At 38.1% G+C, this 17,181-nt stretch overlaps 1 protein-coding gene across 11 annotated transcripts in view; it reads right to left on the reverse strand.

Annotated features, from left to right (window-relative positions):
• Positions 1-17,181, reverse strand: part of WDPCP (WD repeat containing planar cell polarity effector) — a 148,313-nt gene that overhangs the window by 61,448 nt on the left and 69,684 nt on the right. For all 11 annotated transcript variants that reach the window (XR_008430257.1, XM_053939605.1, XM_053939606.1 and 8 more), the window contains 3 exons: positions 9,099-9,708; positions 4,823-5,011; positions 2,193-2,316 (listed from right to left, as the gene is read on the reverse strand). Coding sequence is in view for 10 of the 11 variants with exons in the window: in XM_053939605.1 (XP_053795580.1) it covers positions 2,193-2,316; positions 4,823-5,011; positions 9,099-9,708 (923 nt within the window). In the remaining variant the exon portion in view is untranslated. The remainder of the gene's footprint in view (positions 1-2,192; positions 2,317-4,822; positions 5,012-9,098; positions 9,709-17,181) is intronic.

Consider the following 17,181-nt stretch of genomic DNA (forward strand, 5'->3'; position numbering starts at 1 on the left):
CAAATCTGTAGTTCTCTCTGCTTAGCCTACATCTAAACCATTCTAGTCACTTAAGAAAACATCTAAAAGGAAATAAACACCAATTAAGGCACAGCCACTTTAATGCAATAATGATCAGCTCTGAACATCATTTCCTTGCTTTCTATCAGATAAATCTCCCATATTTGAACATTTAATTTTGTACTTAGATTATGTCTTCTGAGATAAGCTTTAAGCATTACCATCTGTTCTGCAGCAATCACATGATCCTATCACTTTGATTCAGTTGAATACAATTCCCTTTGAAAATAGGAAAACAGCAAAATAACACATTTGTTCCAAAAACTGCCACCACTGTAGATTGTTCAAGGTCTGCTTTACAGTGGGAGGTGAAAGACATGAGGACACTCTTGTGCACAGCCCCACGCTGTCCAGGCAGCACTCTGACACTGAAGGTTCTTGTTTTAGGAGGACTGAGTCAGTGTTTCAGCTGCAGCCTCAAGGGCTGAGAGCTCAGCCAGGGCCCCATGCCTCTGCATGCCTGCTAGCACTTGGAAGCAAATCCTGACTCAGAGGGAACACACCTTTCTCTTGCAGATGTAAGAGCACTAGAGTTACACCTCTCAGCAATCTCTGAGGCATTTTCCCTGCCTCTGTCCTCTGCAGGCAACTGGCCCACGGCCACAAGAAGTTGGCCACTGCCACAACAGCATTTTCCCTGCTGGTTTCTAGGAGAAAGGCCATAATAGAGATTGTACCCACTGTTGTGGCCATGTGTGTTAAGAAAACTCCAGCAAAGGACTAGTGCATATTATGCAAATATTGGATCATTCTTCTACGAGGAATAATTTCCCCACTGGAATGGACCTGTTCACCAGGAAGATGATCCTCTTCAGACTCAAAATGTAGAAGACAATACAGAATGCTTGTCTTCCAGATTTGAAAAGAAAGCATATTCTGTGCTATCAAAGTAACTTGCTTTGCCCATGCAGACAATGTATATACAATCTGGACGAATCACTGCAAAAGGGTGCATTTTAAGTCTTTGCATTATGTCCATCTAAACTCCTTCTCAACAAGATGTTACAAACATTTTATAATTCAGAAGGTAATTTCTCCTTATTTTTATCCACTGAATAATTCCCAAAGGGAATATCAGAGCTATATTTGTGAACAGGTTGAACTGCTGCATATCAATATTTATAATGTGTTGAAAAAAATACAACAATAAAGTGATGTACTATAAATTCTTGCTGAATTTGTTATTATTTCTTGTTTAATATTAGAGCAGCTTCCCTGTGAAGACAAGGTGAGAAAGTTGGGACTGCTCAGCCTGGAGAAGGGAAGGTTGTGTGAAGACCCCATAGCAACCTGCCAGTATCTGAAAGAGCCCACATGGAAGCCAGAGAGGGACTCTGTCAGGAACTGCACTGGTAGGACAAGGACTAATGGCTACAAACTGAAAGAAGGGAAATTTAGGTTGGATATATGGAAGAAGTTCTTTACTGTGAAGGTGGTGAGGCACTGGCACAGGTTGCCCAGAGAAGTTGTGAATGCCCTGTCTCTGGAAATGTTCAAAGCCAGGTTGGAACAACCTGGTCTAGTGGAAGGTGTCCCTGCCCATGGTGGCTGGGTTATAATGAGATGATCTTTATGGTCCCTTCCAACCTGAACCATTCCATGATTCTATACAATTCACAGACAAATTCAACATTGCATTTTCTCCTCTTATTTTAATGGCACTGAAAATTACTGGAACCTGAATTTACCTATGGTATTTTAAAAGTGAGACTGACAGAATGATCAGATATCAGTGGTGCAAAGACAAAAATGACCTGGACCATGCAGCATGCTTTTGTGTTCTAGCATCTTTTGAAACTCAGTGTTTTCTCCAAGTTTTAAAGTTCTTTCTATAACTACTCTGCAAGCAGTTGGTGAATATCAATCTCTCAGAGGCATGTTATTTTTTTTCTATCAAGCTAAATGGGAAAGGGTGATTCATTTTAAGTGTATTGATGACAGAAGAGCTCTGAATAGCACTTCATCTGCATTACTCTATTTGAGAGGAACAAAGTGCAAGTTAAACAAACATTAACAACGAATGCATTTTTTTCAGAGGTGGTCCTCTTAGAAAATGTTAACCACATTAAAGTAGGTAGTTATTGAAATATGCAATTAATTTTTAGTTGATAGAAGCTGAAACTGTCACTCACCTGAGCAGGTGGTGGAAGAACCTTCTTGCATATCTGCTGATGGGGTCCCTGTACTCCAGCACAGTTCTATCCAAGAGAGGCCTTGTTGGAGCATAAAAGGTTCCAAGGCTTGCCTCAAGCTGTGCTGTGGAATTCAAACACAGCAGCAATGAAACAAGTGAATTAGTTTCAATTACAACAGGTTGCTCATGTTTGCAGTCAGTCAAATTCCTCATACAGTGATGAAATGTGATGTTGTTGAAGGACAGATGAAATTAAAATATGACAGATTGTACAAACAATCTTTCTACATATAAACTTTGGCTTGGAGGCACAGCTGACAATGACTTTGAGCAACAAAAGCTATCAAAAGGATAAAGAAGTCTATAACACATCAAGTTCTCACCAGCAGCCTACAACTAAAAGTGACTCATGAGACTAATACAGTGTGAACAAGATTGTCCAGTAGAGATCAACTCTCAATTAGCTCAAATCGTCTTTGTCCTCTTAGGCAAACAACAAGGGAGTTCAGTTTTTCAGGGATTATTGTGTTAGGTCAGCGGGTAACAGAACCCTCTTTGTGATGGCCTTGAGGTCTAAGGAACCTCCTTCGGCCCACAGTTCTTTAAAAATTTTAAATAAAAGGGCCTAGAAACCCTAAGGGTTTGACAGCATGTAGTGGTGGGAAACAGGATAACCTCCCTTGTAATCAATAAAATAAAGCCCTTTTGTTACACAAGTTCTCTCTTCTTTAAATACTTTCTGACTGCTGTACTCCACAGCTCAAGCTCTTAGGCATTTTTCTACACATTTTTAATACAAAATTATAAACAATACAAGTAAACATACAGTATACTTATGTGTTCCACAGGCTTAGCTGAAAGGAAATTAAATGATCAATAATATTTATGCTCTTTGACTTTTGCTTCAGAGTTAACAATGTAGTACAAGGCCTTATAGGCAGAAAAGGGAGAATTTGCTATACAAGTATTTGCTGTATATTTATATTGCTCTACAAGCAAAATATAGCCTATTGTCTCATTAGGCAGACAGAATCTCATTGATTTGCCATTATTAATGTTTGTTTGAATTAGGCATTTCTGTATTTAGTGACAATTACTCTTTACTTCCAAGCATAGTCACATTTGATTTTATTAGGCTTGATAGCACTAAATGTGCTAATAGTACTGTGTTAGTTACACAGGCAAGCTGTTAGTAAATTAGTTTTGTGTTATCTCCAATCTAGATAGTAAGATAAGTCAAACTTAAAAGGTATTTTCTTTCAAAGCAGCAGTCAATTTAGATTAAAATAGAAAAACAAGCCATACTCCCTTGCCATTGCTGTTTTCTTGACAGCATGTTTCGAACTTCTGAAATATTTCAACTGACATGGAATATGAGTGACTACTGGCACAGTTATACATTCATTAAATAGCCCAGCTTGATGTTGCAGGCAGGATAAAGATCTCAAAGATAACTGCCCCATCACTATAAATAAAGGGTCCCACTGGGTTTTGCTAATAAAAAAGAAAACAAATTACCATGCCAAATTTGTTAGATTTAGATAGAATAACTCCTGGATAGAATAAAATTCCTTCTTCTGTAAACACTGTTAGGGAGCTACATGGGGGAAACCCACAGACATCTGTTTATAATGTACATATTTTTAGAAGAGTATCATAGCCAGCCCTTTTCACAGGTTCTTTTCAAAGCATGTTTTATTTAGAGTTTATATGTTGTGTTTGCAACACAGAGATTTTTTTTAATCAGATCCCACAAAATGGGATAGCTGATGGCTTGGCAGCAATGTAGGACACCTTGGAGGTTTTCTATCAACAAACACACCAGAATCCTAAGTATTCTTTCTTCCCACAAAGATGCCTGGCCTCCAGCTGTCTGCCTGCTAGACTGGAGGATAACACCTTCACTAAATCAAGGCACTTCAAATCTTGAAGTCTATTGAGTTTTAAGATAGCAAATCAAGAGGAAGGCACCACACCAGGCTTTAGCAGAGATGGGGCTAAACTTAAAATTCATAATTTCTTCTGAGGGACCCCAGCTACTACTGCAGGGGGCTAGATTACAGTGAGGACAAATGCTTTAATCCTAAAGGAGGCAGCAGAGGATAGTGTATTCAAGGCCTTTGCATCTTGTAATGAAAGAATGACCCTTTGAAAGCACCTTAAAAAACATACTAAAATCTCTTGTCCCCACTTCAGGGAAACATCTCTCCTTAAGCTGGTGCTGTCTCAGTATGAATATAACACAAATATTTCAATCCTGTATTAACTAACCTTTGTCTGTAACAAAAGCTAAATTTATAGAATGTAATGAAGTTACAGAATATAATGCTAGTGCTATATATAAGTAATGCCTATAGCATATATATATATATATATATTACAATGTGCATTATTTTAGTGTCACTATTGATACAAACTAAAATGTAGTCAATGCATTGGTCCAGATTTTATAGAAATTACTTGTCTACAATGACGTGTGATTATGAGGCACCATAATCTGGCTGACTGTCTGGATTCTCACTACTGTCTTCTTTATCCAGTCAACAAATACATGGTCATAATCCCCACATGAATTACCAAGACATTACACATTACAGAAATCCATTAGAAACACAAAGAGTCTCTTACCTTCTCTGGCTGGTGTAAGCTTTTGTTTAAGGAGGTGGTTGCAAATGGCACTCAGGCAGATAAAGCACCGCTGGCCCATCGTGTTCCAGTTCATGGTGCTCAGGACATTAATTGCCTCCTGTATCTCATCATAACGGATGTACTGGTGGATGATTTCCTCAAGGCCCAGTTGTCCTCTGGTGAGAACACCTTTAACAAGAAATATTACAACCAGAGATAATGGGTTTATACTTTGATACAGAGTATGTAAACCAGTAGCTGACTCCTTTTCAGCAGAGTTAAAAATAATTGCCATCATTTAAAATTAAGTTGATGAGTTTCAGCATCAAATTTTTTGTAAGAGATAGCACCTTACTATCTGGGTATATTTAGACTGAGGGTGCTGGGCAGCAGACAAAAGTCACCAATGAACTTCACACATGGATATTGAATTAACGTAGCCAAAAGTCACTGGTGACAACACCACAGAATGAAATTTGGCTTAGATTAGGTAGAACAAGTTTATTTGCAGTTTATCACTATTGCAAGGTAGGTAATAAATTCACTTTCACAGCGTCTCCTTCCTGTAGGGAAACAGTGCTGGACAACACTAAAGCCCAGCATTTGTCTCACACAGGTCTTGTATCTTTGCATACAAGTGTAGAGCAGCTCCAACCCCAAAGCAACTCTTACTCAATTACTCTCCATTTGGCAACTGCTCTGGAACTTCCTTCTAGCTTGGCAATATTCTCTAAGTGGAGCATTATTTCTGAGGGGATACCATGGAAGTTAGCATCATTTTAATACTTCAGACCTTTGAATTACAATTGCACATGAAACCAAGAACAAGCTTGGCACACAAATGTTTCTTGACTTGTAGATTTCAGCTTCCAAACAGAAAAGGTGACTAAAAAGCTGCAGGAAGTAATGTTATTTATTGTCTCTGACTAACCAAATGATCATGTGACATTGGTCACACATGGCATTTTAGCAACTCCTGCTCACTTTGGGTTGCTCTGATAGAGTACTCTTTATCAGTACTTCTTCAAATATTAGAAAGAGACCAGCATAAATTTACTGTTTCTCTTTCTTTAAATAAAAACATAGTTTTTGGGTTGGTGTTTTTTAAAAAAAAAAATTAATTTTCTCAGTTTCTATTCTGATGTTGTTTGTTTAAACATATGGGAAAAGTTCTGATGAGAAAGGGAACAAACTGAATTTCAATACTGGTATTAAAACCATAGGGCTGGTTGGAAAACAAGGCCTGCTAACAGAGAAAAGCAGACCTGTTATTTATAAAACATACCTCACAAAAGTTTCATAACTCTTGTGAATACTGTTTGTGAAGTGAAATAAGAAGTGAGGGGGAAAAACATCTGAATACAGCTAGAGGAGAAGTAAAATGCAGAGAACTTGCATATGCAGAACTGATATTTTTGGAGAAAAACCTTACATATTCACATTTAGTAACAGAAAAGATTTAAAATTTTTAGCATCATTAAAGAAAGGTTTTCTATTTTATTTCTCCTTATATTTTCATGTATTAAAACCTATGGACATTATGCTGGGTAACAGCCATGTTTAATTTGTTAATACCTAATATTTATGACAGACTTTATTCTTTATATATGCTTAGTGTTTTTAAAGTATTACAGCAGCTGGGTAACCTCCACACTAACCTCTCAGCGAAGATGAAAATACATGTTTTCATGTTAATTAAATACAATACTATATTTAAAATGCCTTTAGAGGCCAGCAATGCTGAACCACTGGCACCAGCACCATGTTTGGCATTATCCAAGATCTGGGCTGACATCAATGACAAGAAGCCGCTTTTGGAAATGAGTTTGGCATTAGACATCAAAATTATTTGCCATTAGAGTTTGAGGGTATGTTTAATATGACTTTTTCCTGAAATAAATCTGGATAGACAGCATAATGGAGATTCACAGAACTTGTCCAAAACCATAATGTAGCTGGAAGTTAAAAACATATTTGCCTATTCTCACTAACATAGTTTCTTAACAGGCTTCTGTGGGAAACAATTCCAAGCCATGTGTTACTCATGGATTTTATTTCAGTCCTGAATGCCTGTCTGGGTCTTACTGTCATGAGCCCCTAATTATTTTCCTATAATTTATTATTGCATTTAATTAATTAATTAATTTGTTCTGCATTATTTCTTAAATAGCAGAAACCTAAAAACTGCTGAGACTGTGAAGAGGGACTCACTAATCAACACAATGTTCCCCTGGCAGTGTGGCAAACTGAGGAGATGAGGGATAAAGCTGAACACCAGGATGAAACAGAGAGCAGCATATTTTTGCACGGTGGACTACAAAGAGGGAGAGAGGGAAGAGGGGAGAGAGTTTTGTCTTCTTCCTAGAAGAGATTTTACAGTAATTATACAGAATGAATTTTAAAATGTGATAACTTTCAGCTGTAGAGGTCAACATCTTCCCATTTGGATGCTTGACTTCTCCTGGGTGGTGCGCTTCCAGGCAACCTGCTTGGGAAAAAGAGGTGACAGCCAACTCACTGCCTAATTGATTTAGGAACGGTGCCCAGGGAGACAGTCCAATTAAGTTTACAAGCTGGCAATTAGCAGGAAAGGCCTCTAAATCCCTGTACTGAGAGCCTGCTTGCCTTGGTAAGAACATAAATGTGCTAAAGATAGCAAGGGGAAAGCTGTGCATTCTGGAAAGCTGCTGTGAGAAAACCTCACCAGGGAGGACTGAAGAAAAGCAAGGTAGAGGCTGGTAGAGTGCCTCCTGCTCAACTCCATCCCACCAAATCAGGACAGAGATAATTTAGAGGTTTTTTTTTTCTAAATGGCCAACATGCACAAAATCATCAAATAGCTGTTCTAATTAGTGTTCTGGGGTACTCTGTAACTATTAAACCTACCATTAAACTTAATGCAGCTAATTATCTCAAAATGAATGATAACCTGTAAACAGGTTTTTAAATAGTTCTTTTGGATAACAGCAATAATCTGGATCAGCTCTTTTAAAACTACACAACTCTAAGTCAATCCAACATCTTTCTGTTACTAACATCCTATTACATTAATTTAGCTTTTTGCAGTGCCACATTGGTTAAATTTTTTAAATCCAGTCTTTCAAAATTTTAAGTCTTTGGTAATTTTAGACAGCTTTTTCCCCACAAAAGTATATGTGTGTCTCATTAAGTAAAGAAATCAAGTAGATTTTCAAATCTTACTATCAGCTAGGTTGTTATTTTGAGTCTTTTGGCAATATGTTTGGCAATATGTTTTTTTTATAAAAAAGGCTTCTTCCTAGTCTCAATAGCTTTATACAAAAGAATCATTAAAAACTCACATAAAGAACTACAGAAGCAATCCTGTTTTCTTGGACAGACAATGGGCAAAATGCTGAAATTTTCCAGGATGGCTGTCTGCCCTGATGAAACACTGGCTTGGGAGTCAGAAGGTTTAAGCATGATTGTTTTTTTAGCCCTCACAATGGGCTTGCACCACTGTAACTTGCCTGACTTGAATGAAATGAATACAGTTCTCACTGATGAGCCACTGCAGGGGTTTTATTCTTAGTTCAGCCACTGTGTAACTCTTGGAAAGCCCTTTAGCTTTTCTTTACTGCTTCTTGTTTTCCTGCTTGTAAAAGGAAGTTAGTTGTGGTTTTACTCTTTTAAAATCTCTTCACACCTAAAAAGAGAAATGCTATATAAATTCTAAAATTAACATTATTACTTCTTTTATTCACAACTCCTCGCAAATTAATTGAGACACCAAGCTTCTCTGAAGGTTATGAAAATCATTCTTCTTCTGTGAAAAGTCTTCAAAGGAAAAAAAAAAGGTGCAACTTCATGTACCGAAGCCAGGAAGAACAGAATACTGGACAAATATACATCACACACATGCAAAAATAAAATTTGGTAAAGAAAATAGCATTACTGTTCTATTATTAAATATAGCTTATTTTAACTTGTTAGGGTTATTACTACAGAATGAATACAATTCTTAAGCTAATATACTACAGATTAAATAAATTTTCCAGAGGAAAAATTTTTATGCTTTATTAAAGTAGTGAGGAGCATTATGGGATGCTGATCAGACAGTAGGTCGGGGTCCTATTCTATTAATAGGAAAAGGTATAAAATTATTGTGAAACATAACGAAGTCCTTAGTGTCTTCAGATATCTTTGGAACAATTTGCTTTTAAGGCTCATATACCTAAAATTAGGGTGTTCCCAACCTTGTAGGATACAGATATTTCTTTGACAGCTCAAGGTTCAACAGATGTGCTTAGTAACTTACCAAGTTTAAAATGAAGCACTCCCAAGGGTCCTTTATCAAATCTAACCAACAAACAATCGTGACTATCCATGCTGTCAGGACTGGGAAATGCACCTGGAGGAGCAGCCCACTGGATCTGGATGAGGCTGGTGGGCACGTCACAGTGTTTACTGAATTGCAAAGTTGCCTCAGGTGAATATTCCTGTGCCAAGAGCTGAATTTTAATTGGGGACAGCGCCGTGTCAAAAAGCTGCAGCTCCCCTTGAGAGCTGCCAACCACCAGCACGGCTCCGGACGGGTGGTAGGTTATTACAGCAGGGAGCAGCTCTGCTTGGGCCAGCAGAGTCACTTGGCTGTAGGCTTCGTACAGAACTACTGAGGAGTCTTCACAGCCCAGCACCAGCTTGTCTTCTGTCACATCCCTGCAGCAGCTGACGGCCCTGGCTCGCAGGGGGACCCTGGTGACGGCGGCGCACTGGATGCGGTTCCTGCCGCACGTGTAGACGCAGCTGTCGGCCATGGGCTCCTTGGCTGCGGACACCGAGCGCTCCACCGTCAGCACCTGCTGGGGCTGCACACAGCTGAACCTGGCATCCAGGGGCTCCCACTCCGTGCGGACGTAACTCAGCACCTGGCAAAAATCCAAAGCCCTTTGGTACTCATTTGGAGCCATTTACTCTTAAAAACACACTGCTGCGAATGCGCTTTCCTGTGGGTCAGTCACAAGTAGGCATTCTCAAAATGGAGCTCTGAAATTTACTCTTTTAACATTTAAAAGGTTAATTCATTTGATTAAAAAACCTCTGCAATAGAGTTTGAGCCATATTTGTTGGTCTGGACCTACGTAACAGGTTAGCAGAACCGAGGACGGTCAGTGATGGTAAGAGGAGAAAGGACTGACGTAAAAGAATAACTTATTATTCACAAGTGGGCTGGGGTAAAAATCCCAAAATTCTGGGAAAAATCTATAGTAAGTTACTCTTAGCATCAAGCATAGAGGATTTTTGATCATTTGCTTTGGGCCATGGTAACAGAAAATATTCCTCTGTAGTGGTAGAAACAGTGGCATGTTAAAACAGCACCTACTATACATTGCCAAATGAGTAGATGGTAGATGTTCTTGGGTGCCATGGAGTTTTAGATGCAGAAATAATGAATTTGTGATAGCAGAAAAGTAGGGACCATCACAGGGTACTTGAAAGTTAAACGAACGGGAGGAAGAACACAAAGGCAGAATGTGATAAAAAGACAGCAGCTGGCAAAGAGCAAGAATCTGTAGTGTGGAAACATGGCAAGTACCCTTAAGAGGTGGAAGCAGCAGTGGAGACCAGTGAAGGTTCGTGTACTCTGAGAAACAGGTTTGAACAAGAGGTGTCGTACAGGATTTGAGCTGGGAAACCATGAGAGAAACAACAGCTGTAAATAAGTTACAGATGAGCTTATGAAAAGGTATTTCATAAAAAATAGAGAGAAAACCCGTGGCTCTAGAAGAATGAGAGTAGTGTAATGTGGATATTCTCAGCTCAGTCAGAGAGAAAGAGAAAGGTTTTCTAACCAGGCAAGAGCCTGGGAAACAGTTGGGAAAGAATGTAAATAATTCTCTAATCTATCTTGTTATTCACATTGTTTATAAATATGCTCTGCCACTGTGCGTCATTCACTGCACACCAATGGTGTGACATGTTTTTACTCTAAGACCAATGAAATTAGTCTTCTCGATGTCCTCTATATATAGAGCAGTATATTTGAAATAAATCAGAGCTCATTTTCTTTGCCTTCTGATCTAGAGTTCTCTGTTCCCGTCCTGCTCGACAGCGACAGTGTAAGTCAGTCAGAAACTTGCTGGTGTTTGTTCATGCAGAAAGAAGGAGTGAAAGGAAAATGGGAACCTGAGCCGAACCCTGCTCTCATGTATACCCACAGCAATCTCCACATTGTAAATTAAAGCTGCTGACCTGCTGCAACTTTTGGAAGCCCCTTGAGTCCATGTGGTATGAAAGCACAGAAAGGGGTAAAAAATGTGATTAAAAGGTAGAGAGAAGATGAGGAAGGAAATCTAGAAATTTCAGGGTGAAAACAGAAAGGCACACATAATGTTAGAGCAATTTAAATTTGATTTCCACAGATCACAAGACCAACTGAATATGCAATTTAGCCTTTCATCCTGTAAAGGAGAATAAGAAATTCAGATTTTTTTTTTTTGGCATACTACCGATTACTTCTAAAGTAACTGATAAATTTATAAACAAGCTTTTTGGGATGCTGATCAGACTGATTAGGATCTTTTGTTCTGACAGTTTAGTTATTTTGTCAGCAAAGGGGTTTCTCATTCAAAAGAAGGAAAAAAAAAAGGATTATTGCAGTTCTCTGGCTGGAAACCAGATGACAGTTAATACAAAAATCTTTGCTACTTTTAGATGAGTTTGATTCTTTGTGGATGTGCAAAGAACCACTTAATGCAAAAGCACCTGATGAAGAAGCCAATGCATTTAACCTGTGAAAACCACACCCACCAATCTGAACAGAGATCCATGAAAATATGTATCAAAGAGGAAATAAAAGATTACTTTACTTTTATAGTCTGAAAAACATTTTCTCACCGCAACTGTTCCCTCACCCATGGCTTAGCCTCTGCAACTAGTCATTTTATGCCCACAAAACCTTGCAGTGGCTACTGTGCAGATGTTAGAACTGCTGAAGTGTGTTTATTAGGGTGTTAAATTGCATGGCAAGGAAACTCCTAAAAGAGGTTATTGTGGACAAAGGATTACTGTGACCACAGAGTTCTCTAACCCCAAATAAAGACAAAGTGAAGTGTTACTGTTTGCTCTGCAGTTTTCCCTAGGAGTATGTATAGAGACTCAGGTAGCTCCCTTTCAAATGTGTGAAACTGAAATCTTGCCCAAGCAAGTCTTCAAAGCTTCTATAACTTCAGTGAAATGAGCCTTGAGGCTCTCTGGGACTCACATTTCTGTCTTCCTGTGGGAAGTTTCAATGTACTGCATCATTCTGCTACATATTTTGACCCCAAACCAGTATTTTTCTCTGGACAACTCTTCAAAAGCTCCAAGAAAGAAATGAAGATCCATAAAATAATCAGCCTATGAGAGATGAGAGTCTGAAAGCACTGTTAAATTCTGAAGAGAGACTGGCCTTGAAGGTAAAGGCAATAGAGTAGAAAATATGTGAAACATGGGTTTTACAACTACATAGGAGTGACTGGAGGAAAACAGCAATAGAAACAGTCACAGAAAAACAAATGTTGCCATATGACTGTTTGAGAGTCAGCAAGTAAACTGCAACCAATTCATCATTTTGTCCTGCCTTCTTTGAGCAAAAGTAGGACAAAATGATTACCACTATCTAGAATTTCAAAGGCAGTAAAATCTTCCATTTTGGAAGACTAATGAGACTAATGAGACTTGAGATGAGAAGCTTCCTAGCTTCACATAGTTTTGAGAGCAAATCCTTGAAATGAAGTCTAGGGTAGGTCTGCTTGCTGTATATAACACAATTCTAAACTAGGATAAAGTTCCTGCAAGGAGAGAAACTCTCTGTTGCCTTTCAAAACATAAGGTTTGCCATAATGTTTAAACACATAAGGCTTAAAGGAAACCTTTCTAGACACTGCTGTTCAAATCCTGGCTGAAAACAAGAGAAACATTTCTCCCCAGATTGGAACAGATAAGCTGCTTCTCATGCATCAGTGGCCTCATGTGCCTCTTGCAGGAAGAGAACCAAGCTGAGGGAACTCTTTGTTCTGCCTTCCAGTTCTGCTGAATGTATCTGGTATTCAGCATTCTGAAGGGGAAAAATGAATATTCTCTTTCATCTGAGATATGGGTTTCCTGTCAGAAATTAGTTTTAATATTCATTCTTCATGCCACTACATGGAAAATTAAAGCAGAGAAACACACAACTACAGAAAAGTTAATAATGCTTTTGAAAGATAAGTCTAATAATCAAAACTTTTTTTTTTTTCTTTTTCCCAAGAAGATGGCATTCTGTCAATTGTTCTCCTATCTGGTAAGTAGACACATGGTAGTAAGTGTAGTGCATATAGTACTTTAGCTTTCCATTTAAAGGAATCCACTGAGATTCCTTCCTGATGAGAAGCAGTTCTCTAAATCATTTAACAGAACATTTGCTATGGAATGGGAAAGCAAAAGCTGGTGGAGTTTACTCAGAAATGGGTAGAACAAGTGTCAAATTTGTGGAGGAGGGGACAGGGCAGTGGGTCTGAAAAGACAGAGCTGTAATATCACAAGGCAGGGTGTATTGTCCATTCAATGTTCAATACTTCCCATAAATCTTGAACTAAGCACTTAGCCTTAGATTTCAAGAAAACATTCCTGGAAGTATTTTGCATGAAGTAAAACCAATTACTTTCTTTAAAAGAAATACATTAAGTAAAAGATTTCAAAGTTTTATGACATGATTGCTACAAAAATACAGTACATGCATTTAAATACTGTCCATGTAATTTATACATATTTCCTTTATTAATGTAGCAGTCATGCACCACTGCTGCACATTTATATTGTTTTCCCCTTGCACTACTGCCTTGGACTCTGCTTCAGTTCATCAGCAGGATGAGGGATGCTATACATGCCAGGTTCCCAAATCCTAGAGCCAGGAAGCATAACAATCCAAGTAAAAGAATCTGCTCATCTTTGTAAATAAAAGGCCTGCTATGCTATTTAAAATAATCTCTTTCATTTTATGTTTGAGAGAAATAATAGTGCTAGCTTGTGTGGGCAGTATCACTCTTCTCAGCGAAAGTTTTTGAACACTTAAAATTGAAGTATTTTACATAAAGTGCTGGGAAAGGATAAAGTCCAAATAGCAAAACAAGTAAGAGTTTTAACCAGTATTTCTTAAGCAGAAAATTGGCTTACCAGGCAGATGAAAAAAAGAAAACAAAAGAAACAGAGAAATAAGCTTGCTGTGACTGAATTGTGTGTCTTTCAGATGAGAAAAGAATGTTTGATTTACTTTATGGATGTTAAAAAAGTGTTTATTTAATTTCACACAGTGAGGTTCCAAATAGCAACAAACATTTTAATTAGAAATGTAAAGTGGAAAGTGTGGTGCACACCAGGGTAAAATAGTTTTAAATATGACCTAAAAAATAGTGAAGTTTAAAGGAAAAAACCACCCTATTTTAAAACATTTCTAAATAAAAATGAAAAGCTCCTACTCTAGGTTACTTATTTGGCTTCATTGCATCTACAGACCTACATGCAATCTTATTATTTAGATCTCCAGTCAACACTTATTCTTATTTTCTTTCAAAATTTATCATCATCATCTTTATCCTGTATTATTCATTGAACTTCTAACCCAATGTGACACTGAGGATTTCACATTCTTTGCTGTATGTGTGAGAGAGGCATTTCAGCCATTCAGACACACAGGGTAGATGTTTTTCTGAGCACTCCAGTAACTGTAGGACAGCTCACATAGAAAAGATCTGCTGTGCTTATTTCACAAATCCGAGGCACAATATGAAAGCAATAACTATTAAATATTATCTCTTGGGAGAAAGAAAAATAATATTCTCTCTCAGGGAAATTATTTTTTCCACAGGACTGAAGTATAATTTCAGTCATTCCCACTAGCACTAAATGGAGTGAAAATAAGAATGGTGAAGACAAATGCAAAGTGGTGCAGTAACTGTGCCCTGGCATCAGCACCTCCTGTTAATTTGTGTTTGCAGAATAAAGTTCATGTTGATTTTAACATGACTTTCTCCCAAAGCATTTAATCCAAAGATGATTTCACATCAGATCCTATTCATTCATAGCAAATTGTCTGAAATAATTTCTGGATGATTCCTCTTCTGGTTTTGAAATCAAAACACCAGCATTATCTCCACAGGGATACAACTGAAATAACAGTCTCTGATCGTTGGTAATTTAAGGTTAAAAAAACCCAACAAACCCCAAACAAAATAAACCAAACAAACCTCCAATAATGAAATAAATAAATTAGAGAATGGGTGAGTTTTCTGGAGGAAACCTATGCACACAGGAAAGCAGACAAAGGTCCAACAGAGAAACCCTCCTGCAGCAACATGCATTGCACACCGAAGCAAGGTCACATGCTACAGAGAAAAGCACCTTTATTTCTTCAAGGGACAATTCTTCAGCAAATCTTACAGCATTCAGCACAGCAAACACTGATCTCAGAAAAAAAAAATCAGTAAAATGAGTCAAGATTTGTGAGGAAAAAGTTATTTCTGTTTGTAGAGGAATAGTGGTTACCTATAGCCTTAATAGCAGTAAATGCTAAAAATAAAAAGCCACGTGGCAAAATTCAAATCAAATTTCTAGTGTGTTTAAAAAGTAAAAAATGCATTTCCTTCCCTGAATTGAGAAGCTGCTGAAGTCCACAATGCCCCAAACACTCCTCGTGCAGTGCGAATCATCCCAACACAGAACGTGCAGTTACAGGTGACGATCGTGATGAGGGCTTGAGCTGTCTCATGCCAGAGCTATTCCTGTCCTCACCCTAATAAGCAGGATCACTCAGAAAATTCTTGCAGGCAGGAAGCAGCACCATGTAAGTGCCCATTTGCCTTTGCTCTGCCCCAGCAGCAGGAGTGGCAGCAGCTGGCAGGTTGTTTTGTGGTTTCTGTAGGTGAGCACTGAGGTGATGGCTGTGGTGAGCACCCATTCATTTCCTTGGGCTTGCTTTCATAAAGCCAACGTGCCAAACAGCTCTTTATGGTCTTGTTATTCAGCAATTTCTGTTTTTTCTCCTAATTCTAGATAATAATGCTATTTTATCCAGCTGAGACTACTATTTTCAAGTAAAATGTTGGTGGTATTACTTTACTACACTTCTTTTTGATAAATGCCCTAAACTGAGTCAATTCACACTTCTCATTCTTCTTGTATTGACAATAATCTTTCACTGGGAGTAAATTCATATTACTGATCAAATATGATAAATATGGATTTACTTTAATGAATAACAATGGCATGTCCAGTTTTTATTTCAGCTCTATACCTGAGGAATACTACAAATGGCAAGGGATTAGAGGCAAAGAGAGGCAAAAAAGCATGATTACAGAACCACTGTATTTTTGTGGTACCTGACCTAGAGAGTAACTGTTTACAAGCTGTCTAGAAATGCTAACTATGCTTTTTTTTTCACATATGAGCTATCAAATATCCTTCAGAAGTAAAAGGTGTTAAAGTTTCCCTGCAAGACTGTAGGGGAAAAATGCACCTCAGTTAAATGCAGACTGAGGGCTGATGCTAATTCTAGAGATTCTGGGTTATGACATTCTCCCATCCATGCACAGGAATTTAATCCCTGCCCATAAGGAAATCTACAGAAATCAAACAAAAGACCTCAAGCAAACAGCACCATGGGTGACTCAACATAAAGGCTAAGTGTATAGGCAGAGTGACCTGAGCCTTCCTGAGCATCCAAGAGCTGAATGCATGGAACAGCCTGACAACCAGCAAGACAATCTGTTACTCATTTATGACTTAGTTTTCCATAGCCCTGGCATAGTGCTTGGTATTTTATTGATGAATACAGGAAAAGAAATTTCATCTGAAGATCTAAGAATTAAAACAGAAAAGTACAGGCAAAGAATTAGAAAGGGGAAAGCAACAGTCAATTTTGGCAGTGCTGCTTTTAAAAAGAAGTTTCTCATATTTCTGTTACAATATGGGCCAAATTAAAATGATTATGACTTTAAGCCTAAGACCTCAGAGAATGTTTATTAGCACTATTGTGTAAAGCACCAGTGATGTGCCTGAGACTATACCAGAGTTTAAACCAGAAAAGGAAAAGTGCATTGAAAGATGCAGGGGAATGCTGTGATTTGGAAATCTCCCTGAAGAGATTAAATGAAACACAGAGAACTTTAAACTGATAGTGTGGTTTCTGTTAATTTCTTAAAAGAAAAGACTCTCTAAAAATCACCTCAGGAAACTGAGACTGCAAACTGCTATGGTGGCAATAGGGAGATTTCTGGAAGACATGGGAAGGAATAAAATAGGCACAGGAATGTTGCTCTCAGAACCTGGACATACAGAAGTCATGGTAAAAAATAAGGTCTGAAATGTTAGTAGGATGAAGTTTC

This window comes from Vidua chalybeata, chromosome 3 (genome assembly GCF_026979565.1).
Source record: "Vidua chalybeata isolate OUT-0048 chromosome 3, bVidCha1 merged haplotype, whole genome shotgun sequence".
Classification (NCBI taxonomy): domain Eukaryota; kingdom Metazoa; phylum Chordata; class Aves; order Passeriformes; family Viduidae; genus Vidua; species Vidua chalybeata.